General features: G+C 40.5%; 1 protein-coding gene across 1 annotated transcript in view; it reads left to right on the top strand.

The window, feature by feature from the left end:
* The window catches only part of LOC133416356 (uncharacterized), a 230,118-nt gene that overhangs the window by 137,705 nt on the left and 71,523 nt on the right, over positions 1-20,890 (top strand). The window contains exons 3-4 of the mRNA XM_061703209.1: positions 7,994-8,100; positions 10,750-10,886. Of these exons, the coding sequence (XP_061559193.1) occupies positions 8,014-8,100; positions 10,750-10,886 (224 nt within the window). The 5' untranslated portion in view covers positions 7,994-8,013. The remainder of the gene's footprint in view (positions 1-7,993; positions 8,101-10,749; positions 10,887-20,890) is intronic.

Here is a 20,890-nt window from a genome sequence, read left to right as displayed (position 1 = left end):
TGCCTATTCCCGAGAGTACATGTAGTGTTTGTGCTCTGATCTGTGTTTTTTTTTTAAATATATAAGCACGGTCACCCTTTCAAACCCGATTCTAATTGCCATTCTGCCATTCCTTCCGCTGTTTTACTCAATGTTATCAAGGCCTCGCCTCCTGATGTTTGCATTGTAAATTAGGCATGTGAGGTTTCGATTCAATTCTCATTAAAAAAACACAAGATATATTTTTTTCATTTTCATGTCTTGCTGCAGATCAAGATGCATAGTGTGTGGCATACGCACTTCTAAATCTAACTCATCGCATTTGCAGGTCATCAAACTGAGTTCAAAATAGGCCAAATTAAATAAAATGATGGGAGGAGGCAAACAAAAAATGCATCTTCCTTTTATTTCCACTACATGTCATGTTACATCGGGGTGGGAGTTGAATTTCCCCTTGAGGGTCATGAAAAATATCAAAAATATCTGTCCATGATGGTTATCTTATCGTATTTATGTAGTTATTCATGTACTATTATTATTATCATTTTTTTAAAACTATGTTTAAAGTTGCAGTAACTAGGCCCAAAAATGTCATGTAAATTCGACACACCACAGACAAGATTAATGTGAACAAGCCTGCCAAATTTGAATGAATTAAAAAAAAAATCGTTAAGTACCATAATTTCTCGTGTATAATGCGCATTTTTTACCCCCTAAAATGGTCAAAAGTCAATAGTGTGCATTATACATAGGTATAGGAGAAAATTAAAAAGACTTACACATTTTATATGCCGCCATCTAGAGGTTATGAAAAAGCTGTACACTTTCATTCCACTATTCCACCGCCCCCTCGAGGTTATGAAAAAGTTGTACACTTTCATTCTAGCATGCCACCTAGAGGTTATGAAAAAGGTGTAGACTACACTTTCATTCCAATATGACAGGGATACATATGACTGCATATATGTACAATTGTGCTCATAAGTTTCCATACCCAGGCAGAATTTGTGAAATATTTATTTATTTATTTATTTATTTAAATATGACTGATGACTGAACAACAACCGTCCTTAATTTCTTTATGGTTATGTTTTGTTTAGTGATAATGGTTTTCTGAAATGCGTGACAGTTTAATTTGAATCCCATTAAAATAAAATTAAATGTCTTTCGCCTGGTCCTTCATGTTTTCTTAAAATAATTATACACATATTACAAATTCTGCCTGGGTAATCAAACATATGAGCGCAACTGTGTGTTTTCTCATTTACTACATAAAAGTAGGGCTGTGAATTTCAAAATAAGAGCAAGTAAATAAAAAGAAAGTATTATGTGTTCAAATAAAGTGCTTAACTTCAGAATAATTATTTGAAAAAAACTAACAAAATACATATAATAGTTCATGTTTTGATCATATGGGTAGAAGCAAAATCATGCATTGTAAAAATGCATTATACATAGGTAGAAGGGTTTTCCAGAATTTTAAGGTCAACTTTGGGGGTGCGCATTATAAATGGGTGCGCATTATACACGGTAAATTACGGTATATAAAACCAGGCTTCAAAATTTGAATAATAAGGGCCACCTCTCAGCTCTCAGATGCTGTGGGCGTGTCAAATGGGTGCGCCACAAGGAATCAAACATACTGAGGGGGTGATAGCTTATACGATCACGTTAGGAGGCTCAACTTCAAAATTGAATGGTTATTGTGGACTATAATCATGAAAATAAGCACACAAGTCAACTTACCCTCGTTGGTCAGAATCAGAGTCAGAATCATCTTTATTTGCCAAGTATGTCCAAAAACACACAAGGAATTTGTCTCCGGTAGTTGGAGCCGCTCTAGTACGACAACAGACAGTCAATTTACAGAACACTTTGGAGACAGAAAGACATTGACAAAAAAAAAAAAAACAGTCAGGAAATCAGGAAAATTAAAATGGTGAAAAAGATGCTTAAGTTATAGCTCAACAATTCAGCACTATATTGTTATAAGTATTTGCATATGTGTTTAAAAACAACAAAAATTTCTGCTTCATGCCCCTTTCAAATGTCGCAATGTGTCACTCACATTTAATGAGTTGTTTTTTGTCTGGCCTGAAGAATGTCCATGTTTTAACAATTTTGTATCGGAACTGAAAATCGCGGTTTTCAAATAAACAGTCCTGTGTTGTCTTTGAAATGGCAGTTGTGTGCCTCCACTCCACATAGAGCCATATGCGCTTACATCCATCCACCCATCCATTTTATGAGCCGCTTCTCCTCACTAGGGTCGCTGGCGTGCTGGAGCCTATCCCAGCTATCATCGGGCAGGAGGCGGGGTACACCCTGAACTGGTTGCCAGCCAATCGCAGGGCACACATAAACAAACAACCATTCACACTCCCATCCACTCCTACAGGCAATTTAGAGTCTTCAATCAACCTACCACGCATGTTTCTTGGGATGTGGGAGGAAACCGGAGTGCCCGGCGAAAACCCACGCAGGCACGGGGAGAACATGCAAACTCCACACAGGCGGGGCCGGGGATTGAACCTCAGAACTGTGAGGCTGACGCTCTAACCAGTCGTTCACCGTGCCGCTATGCGCTTACAGTGCCACCAAATTTAATATATATATGATTATTAATGTAATAAAAACAGAAGCCTAGATTGAAGATTTCTCCATCAGGCCTCCTCCAACTGGTGTCATCATTGTCATGGGACTACTTTTTCCGGTGAGCCCAGTGACCAAGCCTGTATGTGGCTCCATGGCTAGGCTAATACTGCTAGTTCAACAGACTATGTGAGGAGAGCAGACTAGAAATATATATAACTAAAACAGAATTAGATGCTTCACAATTCATCACAATCAATGGATGGGCGTCCCGTGTCACACAAAGCTACGTGACCCTAATCGCACACTATATCACAGAGAATTGGCGAATAGTGAATCCTGTCTTCCAAACGGTGTGTACACGAGCCGAAATACTGGAAGACGCCCTCATCCCTCATTCGTTCGTCACCACGGACAATGCTAAAAAACACACTGCGAATGCTATGGAAGTGGCTTAATTTTAACCACATTTGAGATGCTTCACGCATACTGTTAACATGGCTGCACAGAGAGCGCTGGGCGTGTAGCAGGTGTTGCACTTCCTGGGCAGACAGTGAGACAGTCAGAGAAAATTTACATATTTTTTTTATTTAAAGGTCCCCTATTTTGGCTATTTAGACCTGCATAGAGTGACTCCATAACATGGACTTAATGTAAAAGTGTCCATTTCATTACAAATAACACCTTGGTTTTGCTGTACGAGTATTCAGAAAAAGCCCCTCTCACAGCTACTTCTACTTCTAGTTTTGTATCCGCTTTGTCCATATTTGCTACGTCCGCCCCCTTTCCTCTGATTGGTTGCCTCAGTGTTAGAAGACCCACTTGTGAGAGCACACATTTGTTATGTTGACAGCGCTGGCTCGGATCGGAGAGGTAGGTTGAGATGTTTGCTAGTGACATAGATAAGCTTGAGAAATTTGAATAACCTGATTTCAGGCCTCTCGGCAAAAAAACGTCTGGAACTCAGGAATGCGTGGACAATTTTAATTCATATTGCACATGTTTACTGAGGCACCATAGAGACAATATTACGTCCCAAATACTGGAAAAAGCCTTGTATTTTTGGCCCACTATTCGGGAAGATGAGTTGCAAGGGGACATAATTGAAAAAAAAGAGAAGGGTATATTTTAAGGTTAGGTTCGTCTTCAGCTCCCATTCACTTCAAATTAACCGGTGCGCGACTTTTATCACTTTTGGAGACGATAACCGCAAGCTTCGATATTTCATCCACAGTTACATTATAAATTATAATATACTGTAGTTAAATAATGTTTTAAAATCAACATATGTACTGTATACTTTATAGACTATGAGATACAGAGCAGAAAAATGGCAGAGAGGAAGACAAGTGCCATGTGGCTATATTTTCAAGCCGAAAATGACAAAACGGCAAGCTGTAAAATTTGTAAAAAGGCTGTGGTTGTGGTCGCACCACAAATTTTTATAAGCACATGAAAAACGAGCAAAAGATAACACCTACAGAAGAAACCACCAAAAGAAAACACATCTACAGAAAAATATTTTGTAAGATGGGTACAATCTTGAGAGAAAACATGAAGGCAAAACACATTTAATTTTATTTTAATGGGATTCAAATTAAAATGACAAGCATTTAAGAAAAGCATTAGCATTCAACAAAACATAACCAAAAATAAATTAATGATGGTTGTTGTTCAGTCATCAGTCGTAATAAAAAAACAACAATATTTCACAGATTCTGCTAGGGTATGTAAACTTATGAGCATGACTGTACATATATGCAGTCATACGTACCCTTGTCATATTGGAATGAAAGTGTAGGCTATACCTTTTTCATAACCTCTAGGTGGCGGTAGCATATTAGAATGAAAGTGTACATCATTCTCATAACCTCTAGGTGGCGATGGCATATTGGAATGAAAGTGTACAGCTTTTCATAACCTCTAGATGGCGGCATACATTTATAAAATGTGAAAGTGTTTTCCATTTTTCCCGATACCTGCTTTATGTATAATGGGCACTATTGATTTTTAACAATTTTTGGGGAAAAATAATTTGCATTATACACAAGAAATTCCGGTAATGTATTTAGAAACAAATTTCTGAATTACAATTTGCATTATACACGAGAAATTACGGTAATGTATTTAGAAACAATTTTCTGAATTACAATTACAATTACATACAATTAATGCTACTAATATATATATATCCATCCATCCATTTTCTGAGCCGCTTCTCCTCACTAGAGTATACACCACCGTATATATATATAGACCACCGTGCCACCCATATATATATATATATATATATATATATATATATATATATATATACCACCGTATATATATATAGACATATAAAATATCCATCCAAAATATATAGATATATATAGACCACCGTGCCACCCATATATATATATATATATATATATATATATATATATATATATATATATATATATATATATATGGGTGGCACGGTGGTCTATATATATATATACGGTGGTATATATATATATATATATATATATATATATATATATATATATTTATTTATTTATTTTTCGTTTTCTTTTACAGCGTTGACTTTGCTATCGTTCACTCTAGTCATGACCGTCTCGGGATTTGTAGTCAGTACAGTATAGAAGTATAGTATAAGTGTCTGATATATAGCATACAGTAATGTGTAGACAATTCAATTTGACAGAAAATATTGTATGTGGCACTTAATAAATTGGGCAGGCACAGTCTGGATTGCAGGAAATGCTCCTCATGTGACTGCTTTCTGATTTGCATGAAGCATTTTAATTAAGCATTGAGAAGAATGAAGCTCTGTATATAATACTCATCTTGTCTGATATGTAACAGTTGTTTGAAGTACACGCCAGAGGCTAGCATGTGTAACCAAATATTCTGGTAGAAGCCACGGCAGTGACTAATTTCGCATTTGTTAGGCAGAGCCTCAGTCTAAACCTTGGAATTGTCTGAAAGTTGAATATTGAACAGAGGATTTCCCCACTGCACAAAACCATAAAGGACTGTTTGCATGTGTGTGCATGTTTGCCTCCAATCCAAATTCACAGACCTCTTTGATGTTACTTAGAATAATTTTATGCCTACTTCTCATTTTTTATTTCATGCTTGCTAGATCATTTTTATTGCTGCTACAGGCATTTTTCAAATGATATGCAGTATATAATATGAATTCTTTAATAATTTATTAAGTCATTTCACTACTTAAATGGAAAGTTACATTTGTGAAGTATTTTTACAGTGCTGTTTTATATGTGCATTCAGAATACTCTTGAAATTAGTATGTGTTTGTGTGTGTGTTTTTATGGACTGACTTTGTTCCATGCTCCAAATTGCTATTTAGTGATTTTGTTCCTTCGAGGGATGATGAAACTTGAGAGCCCCTCTAAAATACTATGCCCTAATTGGAATTGCTTTATCTTTAGTCTCATCAATTAATGCACAATTTTCCATTTAATCACCAACACGCTGACTGTATTTTGCAATTAAAATGAGGACAGATAACAGAGAAGATGCCTTTCAGTTGATAACAGTTGGAATGAGAGCAAAAACCAGGAGACACAATCAGTACACAAAATTAGTCGCACAGACATGCACGCCACTAAACAAAAGTAGAAAAAAAAAAATACATAAAAAACACAACATAGTACACATAGTGCCACAGAAAAAAAGTACTTATTATTATAGAATGGTCTTTTTTGTTTTGTTATTTTTGGGGTGCGGAAACAACTGATGCAACAATCAATTCCTGATTCTGCTGGGAGGGTCTTAAATGTTTTCCTTTTTATTGAAGGAGTGAATAAGTTACTGCATGGGCACTATAGCAGAGGCAGAAAGGGAATCGTGTACATGCAATAAAGCTCAAAGGTTTTCACACCTTGATCAGATTTTGACTGAAAGTGAGTTTTTTAACATTAGTATTGTGCATGTCTCTATTTCTGAGAATGGATAATACCTTTGGATTTGGAATGTTTTGTAAAAATGTAAACATAATTACAATACTATTTTTTTAAATTAATAACCCTTTACACAACATCTTACAGTCTGTTTCCACCATTTTTTAGATTTAATGTTTTTAATTTATTCAGGTATTACACCTGTTAAAGACCTTTATTTAAATTTAATTGATACATCTATTTTTAGGTAGATGTTTATTTGGCAACTTAAATCCATGTCATATATATGCTATATAGATACATGAAGCCTATCAAGGCCTGCAGTCACATATTTTTAAGCGTCCATGGGTGCCTTGTAAGCCACTATATAAAAACATAATTATCATTATTATTATTATTATATCAAAACACCTTCCCCCTCAGGCTCAAATAGACTATTTACTGCATATTTTCATGCAGCATAAGCACATAGGTTATGCATAGCTTCGGGTTGGTTCACCTGCTGTGCTTGTCTTTAGTAAGTTGGGGTGATTGCAGGGGGCCTATTTGTGTTCATAGTGTGTGCAATGTACCCCTGAACCAATTAGCTCCTACAGTGTGGGTGAATGAGACAGTGGCATTCCACTGGGTAAACCAGTTAGCGGTGTGGGGTCCTGGCCGACAGCAATTAGCCCACTGACAACAGCCCTAATTAGCCTCTTTGATTGGCTTGATAATGGTTCAACAATGACCCAGCTTCCCTCAGATGGAGACAACCAAAGTTGCCACACTTTGACACATTGCCTTCAAATATTTGAGGCCATATATAATTACAATTTACTGTAATCCCTCTCCATACCACAGTGCACTCATTGAAGATTCACTCAGTGGCGGTTTCTGATATGGGCAATATGGGCACTTGCCCAGGCTGGCATTCTTGGGAGAGCGGCACTCAAAACACCCGCCCACCCCACCACCCGACGATTATCCAGAGGTGCACAATTGACGGTTGGCGCACATGGCACAGACACTTCGAACAGCTGTTTTGAAAATAAACCAATAGCAAAATCTCAGCCAGTAACCCCCAACCCCCCATTACCCTTCCCACGCCCCCAGTTGACAATTGCACCTGGGGGTGCAATTAAAGACTGTTGCACAGGACCCCCCAGATAAACAAGGGTTTACAGTATAGGTGTGTTTAGGACATGTAGGACAGGTTTGTTTCTAATATAATTATGAACCTGCTTGTATGTGCAATATATTTATGTAAATAACATGGCGTTTGTGTTTGCACTATTTCATTAGTGCTTTAAACCATGATCGTGTTGCACTGAGTGTCTGACAACTCTGTGTAGTGCTTACAGATGGGAACTGACAGTCACGTGGGTCAATTTTCAAAAAATGTGTGCGTGAGATGCTTGAACGATACCATACTATTATTATTATGCTATACATAGTAGCACCTGGTGGCTGCTGTTGTAATACAATTTTCAATCACTTGATTCCGCGCTTCGATGTTCCATCTTTCTCAGTCTCAATGTGACGCTATCCCATGATGCAACATGTGTCCCCAGCACCTGCAGTGATAATGATGGCCACCCAGCGTGTTCCTCCACCATCGTACCAGGAGAGCCAACAGGTTAGTCAGAATTGACAAAACTTAAAACATTTGTTAACTAACCAACACTAAAAAGTCACACGGTCACACAAATATGCGATCACATATGGTGGCTGCCCAATATTCCTAATAATCTCACCCCTCCTGGCTCTAACTCTGTACACAACATTGAACAAATCTAGCAACCATTCTTATACGAAACCCTTTTCTTCTTATCATTCTCAGTATGACTTGCATCATTATTATCTTTAAACATGCGTTCTACAGAAAAGGAAATGTATTGTAGCTAAGAAAATATTGCATCTGACCCTATGTGTAATATAATGTAATGTTTTTACTCTATTAAATAATTTCTACACCGCATGTACAATTATTAGGCAAGTTGTTTTTGACGATTCATTTTAGTTTTTAACAGCTAGAGTGCTCTTGCTCAATCCGAAATGTTAATTAAGATCAGCCAGAATATTTCAGAACATAAGTAAAGTTTGTCGTTCGTAATTATCTCAGTCTGCACAATTATTGCAAAACTTGATGAAAGATGAACCACTGCTTGAAGAAAGTGTCCTCTAAAAACTGACAGTAGTTGTGGGAGTTGGTTTTAAGTCCTTCTTCAGCACATACCAGAACTCCACTTCCATTTTGTTGGTGTCTGAATGGAAGTGGTGCTTTGTGCCCATTACTGATCCAGGGACAGAGTCATTCTCATTTCACCAATCCATAAAACCTTTGAAAAATCAATCTTCACGTATTTCTTGGCACAGTCTTGATGTTTTAATGTACAGTCTTGTTCAATGGTGGTTAGATTTGAGCCTTACCTTGGCCGTGTCTCTGAACACTGAACATCTTGTTCCTTTGGGTATTCCAGGTAGGTTACAGTTGTGGAATATGCTAGCAATAAAGGGAGGTTCCTAGAAGCTCCACGTGTGATTCTTCGTAAATTTTGGCAGTACATTTTCATCTTTATTGCTGCAACACTCAAGCGCTCAAGTTTGTACAGCTTTGAGTTGAGAAATACGCATATAAATAATGATATGGTCAAAATAGTCGCTTCCCTACTAATTGTGCACAGTGTGTATCTCTATTTACCATTAGTTAAGGCTTGAAATAATAGTTGTTCTGTGCAGTGTGCTGTCTGCTGCAGCAAGTGACTTTGATTTTGATAGTGTTTGGGTTCAACTTCCACTAAATTACAAGTCTACGTTACGTACATACGTATGTCCATCACCTCTGTTGTTGTTGTTGTTGCTTGTTAGAGTCATTCTCCGAGTGATCCTTTTAATGTGGATTAAAACCAGTGATGTCAGACCAGATGTCTTCGGTGCATGCAGGTTACATTGGGGCCACAGTACATTCACATGGGACTCCGATCGCGGTCGCATTTGAACAAAAAAGAAAACAAAAATACCTATGAAGATAACATTTTAAAAAAAGCATATAATAGTATAGCAAGGACCTGGCTGTCTTTAACATGAATTGAATTTCACTTTTATTATGTAGCTTTTCAAAATGTCAAAAAGAAAAAATGAGACAGCAGAACTAGTCGGTGACTGTATTGTAAATACTGTACATACTGTATACTAATCAGTAGGATAAATTGAAATTGCAATAACAAATATGTTTTCTATATAAATAATAATAAATACAGTATAGCACACAGGGTGTCCCAAAAATACATCCAAAATAGATATACTAAAGCAAAATGAGGGTGTGTGACAAAAAAACTAATTGATCGACTAATTAATTATTATTATTTTTAAATTAATTAACTAATTAAAATGTAAGAATTAAAATATATGTATGCCCGTAAATACAAATTTAGATAATCTAATGAAGTCAAATTCTCCATAAAGGATCGACCATCATGCCCCAGTGTGTGATGTGGTGTGCGACCAACAGGTCACTGTTAATTAATAAACTTTGACTGTATCTGGATCTACCCATTGTCCCACGTAGCAGAGAATCCCACAGAGAGGAAGTAGAGCAGGTTCATCCTCACCCTCCTCCTCCTCATCATCCACCACCTCTGTCTGCTTTCACCCAGAGGATTAATGCAAGAGGAGAGAAGCAGTATGCATGCTCGGAAAATGCAAATGAGAGCTAGTTAAGTGTGAAGAAGCTAATTTATTTCCCATTTGGTGCTGGGATTAAGACTTGAAGCTTTCACCCACCCCAACCTGTCATGAAAATGGAGGATGGGGGTGGTGTGCTGGTTGGTGGAATTTATAAAGACAATGAAACGTTGAGAGGGAAGGTTTTTTTTCCTGATCTCAATCCAAATTTGCACCTACAAATTCCTTTTAAATGACCAGCGAAGTGCTTCAGTTACTGAATACCAATTGACAATTGTTTAACAGGAATCTTTATATACTGTATTGTTTGATAAATTGAGTCTCTTGTTTCATTTTATTTAACAACCTGATTACAAAGGAGCTGTCCTGTCTAGCAAAGTAATTCCGTCAATTCTCATTTGTAGTCTGTCAGTATGAAATCCATGTCACACCTGATTGCATTTCGGAAGTGATTATTAAAAGACCTTACTCAAAGGTGCATGATGATTAGAATTATACCAGTTGACATTGTTTATAATCACCAAAGCCTGTTCGCTATGTACCAGTCTTTGAGCACTGTTAGGTTTTCATCATCATTTTGTCCTCATGTTTTGGTTCACAGATGACGGGCACAACGCAGCAGAACAACAAGACCCCACAAGTCCATATTCCAGCAGCCTCTGCAGGAAGAAATAACTCTGTCAGTGTGACTCTTGATCCACAGACCCAACTTGAGTCTGACAAAAGGGCTGTTTACAGGTTAGTACAACTCATCGAGTGAATGCTGTAGTTTGCTATCTGTCCAAACCTCTCCCAAAGATTACACTGGGGAACAATTTAGAAAATGTTTTTCAGTTGAGTTAGATTTTTATGCTGATTAAAACTAAAATTGGCATGCTGATTCCAAAATTGGAGTCAGTTTTTTTTCTAGTATGTCAAGTTTTTTCTCCATAGTTTACCCTCCAGATAAGCAAAATTCCACTGTTTAGCTGTAGTCAGACTTGTCAGCTGATTACGATTGGACTCATCTACAGCTATGTGGCAACTTGTTTGTGCAGTCACATTTGAGACAGTGCGGTGAGAGGTGTGTGCAGCTCCCAATAGGTCAGTACTATCAATATCTGCAAACAGAAAGCAAGCATAGTAGGAATTAAGAGGATTTGTGCCATATTCTTTGCAAAACATAATAGTGTTAAATAAACATTGCAGTCATGCCTGTTTCTTTCATATTTCATTGTATGTCAATATTTCAAAAGTTTTATATCCCTTAAGTACAGTATTTTTCACATTTTATTTAAGAAAACGGGGATCAATAATTAAGAAACTTGGCATGACAGAGAAAAACTGAGATCGGTTTTGAATTCCGCACCCAAAATGTTTTTTAAATCAGCTGTCAGACCTAACTCAACAAAAATTGTGTTCCCCAGTTTTATTCGAAATCTGTTTTAATAACTGTACAGCACTAGATTACAACTTTAATATACAGAGACAGTTGTTCCGAATATAGTAATAAGGCATCGTAGTATAGTAGTATAGTATAGTAAACAAAAACTAGATTAGAAAACTAATCATAGCAAAACATGAATGCATTTGGCCCCCATTTCAGTCACAGACCACAAACATTACTTGTACTAAGAAAATATTTTTAGGATGTGTTTTTATGAAGGGTTTCTAGGGGCCACAGTGGAAAAAAAGTTGTAAAGTTATGACATGTTGTCATATTACAAGAACAAAGTTGTAATGTTAGAATCTTAAAGGTTTAAAAATATATGTATATCTTTTTTTTTTTTTTTTTTAGTTGAGCAGGAGAAATATATATAGACCCTTTCCAAAAAATTACAATATCATGGAAAAGTTTATTTATTTCCATAATTTCATTAAAAAGTTAAACTTTCATAGATTAGAAATTCAGGGCCTACAATTTCAAGTATTTATATGTTTATTTTTACGTAATTTGGGAATAAGGCTCATAGATCAGAAATTAAAAAAATTTAAATACTGTGAAGAAATCACCATTTACTTCTCAGTTTTTGTCGAAAAAAAGAAATCAATTAGGGTCACATTAAATCAATCTAAATATGGTACTTTCAAAACGATATGTTAATCTTCAATACTTGGTTGGGAATCCCTTTGCTTTAATCAGTGCCTCGATGCGCCGTGGCATTGAGGCAATCAGCCAGTGGCATTGCATGGAAGTTATGGAAGCCCAGATTTCCTTGATGCTTGCTGTCAGTTCTCCTTTGTTTTTGGGTCGGGTGCCCCACAATTTCCTCTTGATAATACCTCATACATTCTCAATGGGGTTTAGGTCCGGCAAGTCGGCTGGCCAGTCAAGCACTGTGATGGCATGGGCATAAAACCAGATTTTGGTGCTTCAGGCGGTATGGGCAGGGGCCAGGTCCCGCTGGAAGATGAAATCTGCATCTCCATACAGATCCTCAGCAGAAGGAATCATGAAGTCCTCAAAAACATTATTGTAGACTGTTGCGGTATCCTTGGATTTAAGACAGCAGAGTTCACCAACACCTACACTGGACACTGCACAGCAAATCATGACTGACTGTGGATATTTCACACTGGACCTCAAGTAGCTTGGGTTCTGTTCTTCACCCGTGCTCCAAACCCTTGGACCTTGATTCCCGAATGAAAGGCACACTTTACTTTCATCGGAAAAGAGGACCTCTGACCACTGGCCAACAGTCCAGTCCTTGGCCCAGTTGAGACGCTTCCCACATTGGCTCTGGCTCAGAAATGGCTTGCCCCAAGGAACCCGACAGCCTATCTCCCGGATGCGTCTGAATGTGATGGTTTTTGAAGCTGTGACTTCCGCCTCATTCCACTTTTTCTGGATCTCTGCTAGATTCTTGAATCTTCTCTGTTTGATAATCCGGTGAAGCCCACGGTCATCTCTTTTGCTGGTGATTCTTCTCCTGCCACATTTTGTCCTTCCAATAGACTTTCCATTGATATGCTTGGACACAGCATTCTTAACAGCCAGCCTCCTTAGCTATTAACCTTTATGGCTTACCCATCCTATGGAGGGTATCAATGATGGTCTTCTGGCCAGTTGTCAAGTCTGCAGTCTTCCCCATATTGAACCCAACTGAAACAATTGAACCAATGAAGCAATAATGACACCTGAGTAAACCTGTGCAAGTGCTTTGAGTTTAGTAGATGATTAGTGTCTATCACTCAGGTTAAAACATTTATGGCCTTCAAAATTTGGGCTAATTTCTTTACAGTATTCTATTTTTAAAAATTCTTGATTTTGTGTATTTTATGAGCTGGAAGCTCAAATTATGTAAAAATAAACAAATCCATCCATCCATTTTCTGTACAGCTTATCCTCACTAGGTTTGCGGGCGGGTTGGAGCCTATAATTACTTGAAATTGTTTAAATTGTGAGCCCTGTATCTATGATCGATGAAAGTTTAACTTTTTGAATGGAATTATGGAAATAAATAAACTAGTCCATGATATTAAAATTTTTTGGAGAGGGTCTGTTGTTAATGATGAGAAAAGTCTTCCTTCATTTATGTTGTCTTATTTCGTACGTATTTCCGGTTTGTGGTGCAAAAATCTTTATCCAAAGAGGAAGTATCACCTTTTATTGTCATGAACACAAAATGAATTCACTGCATTTTACCCATCACATTGAACACATACACATGATAGTGGAACACACTGGAGAAGGGGCAGCTGAAGCACCCGGGGAGCATTTCGGCATATCAGTGTCTTGCTCAAGAACACCACAGCCATGAGTCCAGGGGATGTTGGCAGATGGTCCAGTTAGGGTCTTGAACCTAGGTCCCCCACGGTGGCAAGCGATGATCTTAACCATGGGGCCACGGCTGCCAGTAGCTCCCCGTCAGTACAAGAGATAGAAGCATTTGGGATTCAGGATTCCTGTGCACAGAGTTGAACAGGCTCTATGCATGCAGCATTTCCGCGTTCAATGTTTAGTTGTATGTGCACTTCCAATCGGTGCTGTCTGCTGGAATTACCGCAAGTGATGTTGTCCAGCAAGCAGCACAACTCCCAAGAGTAAGCTTAAAAATGGATTTACGTCTTACTGTATCTCTGCAATTTAATCAAAGTTTGTTAACATTGGTTGCTAGGTTAGTCTAATACTGGTAGGCTAACGTGCTTTGGTTTAATGTCTGGAAAGCCATATAGAGATATACAGCCACCTATGGTTTTGCGGTTTATTATTGTCTGCAGAGCAATATCGAGACATGCGTACAGCTGCCAAAGGCATAGTGTGGTTTACTGTTGTCTGTAGGTTGATGCGTATAACATATTTCTATAATAATAATAATATACTGCTTATCCTGATTTGGGTTAGGGGTTTGCTGGAGCCTATCTCAGCTGACTTCCCAACTGGATTCGGGTGAGCGGGGTTACACTCACGCAGGGCACATTTAGACAAACATAGACAACCATACACAGAAACATTCTCACTCAAGGACAATTTAGCCTTCATTTATCCTAACATAGATGTTTTGTGAAATGTGGGAAGAAACTGGAAAACCCAGTGAAATCCCAGGCAAACATGCAAACTCCACACAAGAAAGTGTGTGTGTGTGTACAGTGTGTATATATATATATATATATATATTTATATATATATATTTATATATTTATATATATTATACTGTATTTCCTTTCCGATGTACTGTATTTCTCAGCATCACAAGGATATTTCAGTTTAGGTAAGGACAATAGCAATGCTTCTACATCTGCAACCTGAGAAATAAAAGACCGTCTTTTTTAATAGACTGCACAGGCTCCAAAAGGATCTTCATAGTAAATGCCACAACTCATTAGGCTAATTCCCCTATTACACATTTACTCCGCATCAAACAAAGGAAGAAGAGATGCAAAGAGGAATCCACGTTCCCTCATAAAAAAAATCGAATTGTAGTAATTAGTGAAAAGAAACATTAAATCCCACGGGAATTTGCGGGTAAAAGAGAAATGGAGGAGATGTTGATTTTTGACCTCTTTCACTTTTCAAATGCCTCAATATGAGCATTAGGGAGCACTGGGGGGGGGGGGGGGGGGGCAGAAAGCCTGTGTTAAGTGAAATTGCTTTCATAATAAAGTTACAAGGTGATCTTAGTATTTGTTTTTTTCACATCTAATAATGTAAGGCAATTGAAGAGAATTACAGATTAATTGTTGGTGATTATATTAATATGTATTAGGATTATGCATAAAGCATTTGTTGGTTAGACGATTGACTATGCAGTGAGAGGTCACAATGCTAACCAATCTGACATTAACATTAAAATAATGTTGTTGCTTATATATATATATATATATATATATATATATATATATATATATATTGTTTACCGGTACATATCATTGGCCCAGATTCCCTCAGTTCACCATGATCTTTAAAAAATAATTAGAAATGTAGAAAATGTTAGCATGTTAGCCCTTTTTTCAAGAAAAGGGCTACAAGTATTCATGTGTACATGCATGGAGTATGATGAAAATATCTAAAAGGTACATTTCATCTGTCAACGAACAGTCTGTTTTCAGGCAGCAGTCCACAATGGACTGGTTTCATGTGAAAAAATATTTTGACAGACTGGCATGGATACAACAGAAATCTATCTACTTGGTACTTCTGGCAGCCCCAAGTGTGTAGTATTGAGTTAAAATAAGACAACACTCAACACCGAAAACATTAATGCATCTCTTTAATGTGCTTTTAGCCATTTTTCAACAAAAGTTGAATTTAAGATAAAAAGTAGTACACATAATGCCTGGAAAATAAAAAAATGGAAAATACCTTCATAAAGCTGCAGTATTAACTTGGACACTAGGGTGCGCCACAGTAATACATACATTTCTAAAGAACTTGTCACGATTTGTAATCTTATGGTATTGGACTGGACCCAAAAGCAGATGGAGACGGAGGATGTAGTGCAGAATGGTTTATTTGTGGTAGCTCAGGGTTTATATATCCAAAGCATGATGGTGGTCCCTAGGAACAAGGAATGCACAGAAAGCGGGAGCAGGTGGAAGAGCTTGATGCCGTGCATGGAGCAGGCAGCGAAGCAGGAGACACGGGAGGGACACTGGAGGTGGAGTCGAACACAAGATTGTCAGTACAAATGCGGGAAACCAAGTAATCAAATACCTGTGGTGGAGTTGGTGAGGGAGGCGCTCCAGGAGGCAGGATTGCGTGCAGCTACGGAGCGAAGTGCAGATTTCAGATTTTGATTCGCCCGCTCCGTCTGGCAGTTGGATTGTGGATAGTATCATGACGACAGACTGACTGCTGCGCCCGCCGCCTTACAGAACTCCTTCCACACCTGGGAGGAGAACTGAGGACCTCGGTCCGAGATGATTTCAATGGGGATACCGTGGAGTTTGAACACGTGAAGGACTAGAAGGTTAGCGGTTTTCGAAAGCAGAGGGTAACTTGGGAAGGTGTACGTAATGGATACACTTGGAGAAACGATCAATGATGGTAAGAATGATGGTGTTACCTTCAGAGGGGGGTAGGCCAGAAACCAAGTCCAAGGCAATACGGGACCAAGGGCGACTAAGGATGGGTAAGGGGCGCACCAGACCAGCTGGAGGCTGATGCAAAGTTTTTCCTCTGGCACAGACGGAGCAGGCTGGGACGAACTCTTGGGTGTCTTTTACCAGGCTGGGCCACCAGAAGTGTTGTTGGATAAATTGGATGGTACAGGTGATTCCGGGTGTTATGGGGCCACTGAAGTACTTCAGAGGGTGCAGAATTGGAAAAAAAGCCGTTCTGGAGGTCCGGTCTTGGGACCCGGTTGTGTTATCTGATCCTTTTTGACCACTTGTTCTATGTCCCACGTAGCAGCCCCAACAAAGCAGGAGGAGGGAAGGATGGGGTCCGGTTCCACCGGGATGGAGGGGGGTGAATAAAGGCGAGAGAGGGCGTCAGGCTTGCCGTTTCAGGAAGGAGAGGCTGAAATTGAATCGACTGAGGACTAACCCCTAACAAGCTTGCCGGGGGTTCAAACGCTTCGCGGAACGGAGCTTGACAAGATTTTTATGGTCCATCCAGATGATAAACGGAGATATGATATGGTCCCTTCCAGCCATTGCCTCCATTCCTCCAAAGCCCAGAAGATGGGCAGCAGCTCACGATTTCCGATGTCATAATTTTGTTCAGATGAAGAAAGGCGACGGGAAAAGAAGGCACAGGGATGTAATTTTTGGGATTCAGGGTCCCGCTGGGAGAGGACGGCCCAGTTCCAGTGTCAGAGGCGTCAACCTTCACCACGAACTGGAGGGGGGGGGGGGGGGGTCGGGGTGTCTCAGAATCGGGGCACTGTTGAATAGCTCCTTCGGGCATTCGAATGCTCGGGATGCAGCAGGGGTCCACTAAAATGGAGAGCTGGTGGAGGTGAGAGTGGTGAGACGAACGGCCTCTTACTTTACTGATTACTGCTGTAATCACGGATGAATCTACAGTAGAAGTTTGCAAATCCCAGGAAACATTGTAGTTCTTTGCGGGTGGCGGGAATGGGCCAGTTGACGACTGCTTGGATTTAAGCCGGGTCCGGTTGTAATTGTCCTTTGGCAAGAATGTATCCCAGGAGGAGGAGATGGAATTCACATTTTTCAGGTTTCACAAAGAGGCGGTTCTCTAGTAGGCGCTGAAGGACATAGCGGACATGTTGGCCATGTTCTTCGGGAGAGCAGGAGAAGTTGAGGATATTGTCTAGATAGACAAAGACGAACCGGTTAAGCATATCACGGAGGACATCGTTGATGAAGGTTTGAAAGATTGCGGGGGAGTTGGTTTTCCCAAAGGGCATGACAAGATATTCAAAGTGTCCAAGGGGGGTATTGAAGGCACTTTTCTATTCATCCCCCTCTTTAATGCCGATGAGATGGTATGCGTTGCGCAGGTCCAACTTGGTGTATATCTGGGTGTCGCAGATGGGTTCGAATGAAGGGTCAATGAGGGGCAGCGGGGCTTTGTTCTTAACTGTAATATTGTTGAGACCACGGAAGTCAATGCAGGGGCAGCGAGTGGTATCTTTCTTTTCGATGAAAAATAACCCTGCCCCAAGGGGGGAGGAAGAGGGCCGGATGAGTCCGGAGGCAAGGCAGTCCATCCATCCATCCATTTTCTACCCCTTATCCGGGTCGGGTTGCGGGGGCAGTAGCTTTAGCAGGGACGCCCAGACTTCCCTCTCCCCAGCCACTTCATCCAGCTCTTCTGGGGGGATCCTGAGGCGTTCCCAGGCCAGCCAAAGGACGTAGTCTCTCCAGCGTCTCCTGGGTCGTCCCCGGGGTCTCCTCCCGGTGGGACGTGCCCGGAACACCTCTCCAGGGAGGCATCCGGGAGCAATCCGAATCAGATGCCCCAGCCACCTCATCTGGCTCCTCTCGATGTGGCGGAGCAGCGGCTCTACTCTGAGATCCTCTCGGATGACCGAGCTTCTCACTCTATCTCTAAGGGAGAGCCCAGACACCCTGCGGAGGAAACTCATTTCGGCCGCTTGTGTCCGGGATCTTGTTCTTTCGGTCACGACCCACAGCTCGTGACCATAGGTGAGGGTAGGAACGTAGATCGACCGGTAAATTGAGAGCTTCGCCTTTCGACTTAGCTCCTTGTTTACCACAACGGACCAACACAAAGTCCGCATCACTGCAGACGCTGCACCGATCCGCCTGTCGATCTCCCGTTCCATTCTTCCCTCACTCGTGAACAAGACCCCAAGATACTTTAACTCCTCCACTTGGGGCAGGATCTCATCCCCGTCAAGGGAGTCGTTGATATAATTTTCCATAGCTTCCTTTTCTGGACGGGAAAGGTTAAAGAGGCAGCTGGAGGGGAGAGGGGCTCCAGGCAGGAGGTCAATGGCGCAGTCATAGGGGCGGAGGGGGGGAAGAGAGATAGCAAGATCCTTACTGAACACAGAGGAGAGGTCGTGATATTCTTCTGGGACCCGGGAGAGATCGATGGAGTTACTAGTGGTAGTAGTAGTGACCGGGGTATAGCAGTCGGGACCAACGATACATGAGGACACGGTCATATGGGAGGGAGAGCTGGGAGAAGTGTTGGTTTGGCTCACCACAGCGCTCACGGTTCGTGGGGAGCCCTATCTTTTGGTTTTATTGAGCAGGTGGCAATGAAGTGGCCTGGCTGTCCACAATAAATACATAATCATTGACTGACGCGGCGCTGACGTTCCAGAGTGTCTAATCGAGTCTTGGGAAGATGCATGGACTCCTCTGGTTCAGTGGGGGGTCATGAGGAGGCGGCAGGATGTGCAGTGTGCGGCGAGGTGACTGGAGGCGCTGTGCCCGCGGAAGGTTCTATACTGCGTGTTCTAACCCCTTTCTCTCTATGTCTTTTACGCAAACCATTGTCCAATTTTATCGCTAAAGAGTTTAATCTGCCTATGTGGGCGCCCTGATCGGCGTGCGCTTCCCTCAACCCTTCCATGTTTTCCAGAGTATTCTGTCATGATTTGTAATCGTACGGTATTGGACTGGACCGAAAAGCAGACGGAGATGGAGGAAGTAGTAGAGAATGGTTTATCTGGGGTAGCTCAGGGTTTGTATATCTAAGGTGTGATGGTGGTCCGTAGGAACAAAATCACCTGCAGGAAGCGGCAGCGTGAGCAGGTGGAAGAACTTGACAGCGTGGTTGGAGCGGGCAGCAAAGCGGGAGACACGGGGGGACACCGGAGAGGGAGGAGAACACAAGAGGGTCAGTACAAATGCTTGAAACCAAGTAATCAAATCAAGCACTTAGATAAGGGATCTTGAGATTCGGCCTGTGTACCAAGGACCAGTGTGAATACTCTATCTATCTATATACAGTGATGAGTGCTGATTAAGAACAGGTGTGCGGGCGAGGTTGTGATGATTGCTGGAGAGAGGGAAAAGCGAGGCACAAAAAGGAACTGGAAGGCACAGATCATGACAGAATTAGTAAACCTTACTATTAATAATAATAATACTGATCAGATTTAAAAACAAAAACAAATTAGGAGGGGATCACCACTAACATTAAATGCATATAAATATATCAGGTGGCACGGTGGGCGACTGGTTAGAGCGTCAGCCTCACAGTTCTGAGGACCCGGGTTCAATCCCCGGCCCCGCCTGTGTGGAGTTTGCATGTTCTCCCCGTGCCTGCGTGGGTTTTCTCCGGGCACTCCGGTTTCCTCCCACATCCCAAAAACATGCATTCATTGGAGACTCTAAATTACCCGTGGGTGTGACTGAGAGTGCGAATGGTTGTTTGTTTGTTTGTATGTTCCCTGCGATTGGCTGGCAACCAGTTCAGGGTGTACCCCGCCTCCTGCCCGATGACAGCTGGGATAGGCTCCAGCACGCCCGCGACCCTAGTGAGGAGAAGCGGCTCAGAAAATGGATGGATAAATATATCAATGGATAGTAAGTAATGGGTGCGCATTATACATAGGAAGAAGGGTTTTCCTGATTTTGTTTTTTTGACAATTTTGGGGTGTACACTTTATACTTGAGAGTGTATTATGCATTTACAGTAGTTCATAGTACTTTTTTTTTTTTTTTTCCATATGTCGCTGATGGGCTATGACCCTCAAAATACTAGCATTTGATTTCCTTGTTGTTGCCACCGTTCAGTCCGCACTAGTAGTCAGCTGCAGCTTTCACCATACAATCTCAAAAACATGAAGAAAAAAACTTGCTTGAATGATCTCTTTTAAAATGAGAAATTAAAACAAAAACCGTACTTTTGTCCTTAATGTGCAAACAAAAAC

This window comes from Phycodurus eques, chromosome 17 (assembly GCF_024500275.1).
Source record: "Phycodurus eques isolate BA_2022a chromosome 17, UOR_Pequ_1.1, whole genome shotgun sequence".
In the NCBI taxonomy this organism is placed as follows: Eukaryota; Metazoa; Chordata; class Actinopteri; order Syngnathiformes; family Syngnathidae; genus Phycodurus; species Phycodurus eques.
The sequence above is the reverse complement of the archived record's forward strand: the minus strand, read 5'-3'. Positions and strand labels throughout refer to the sequence as shown.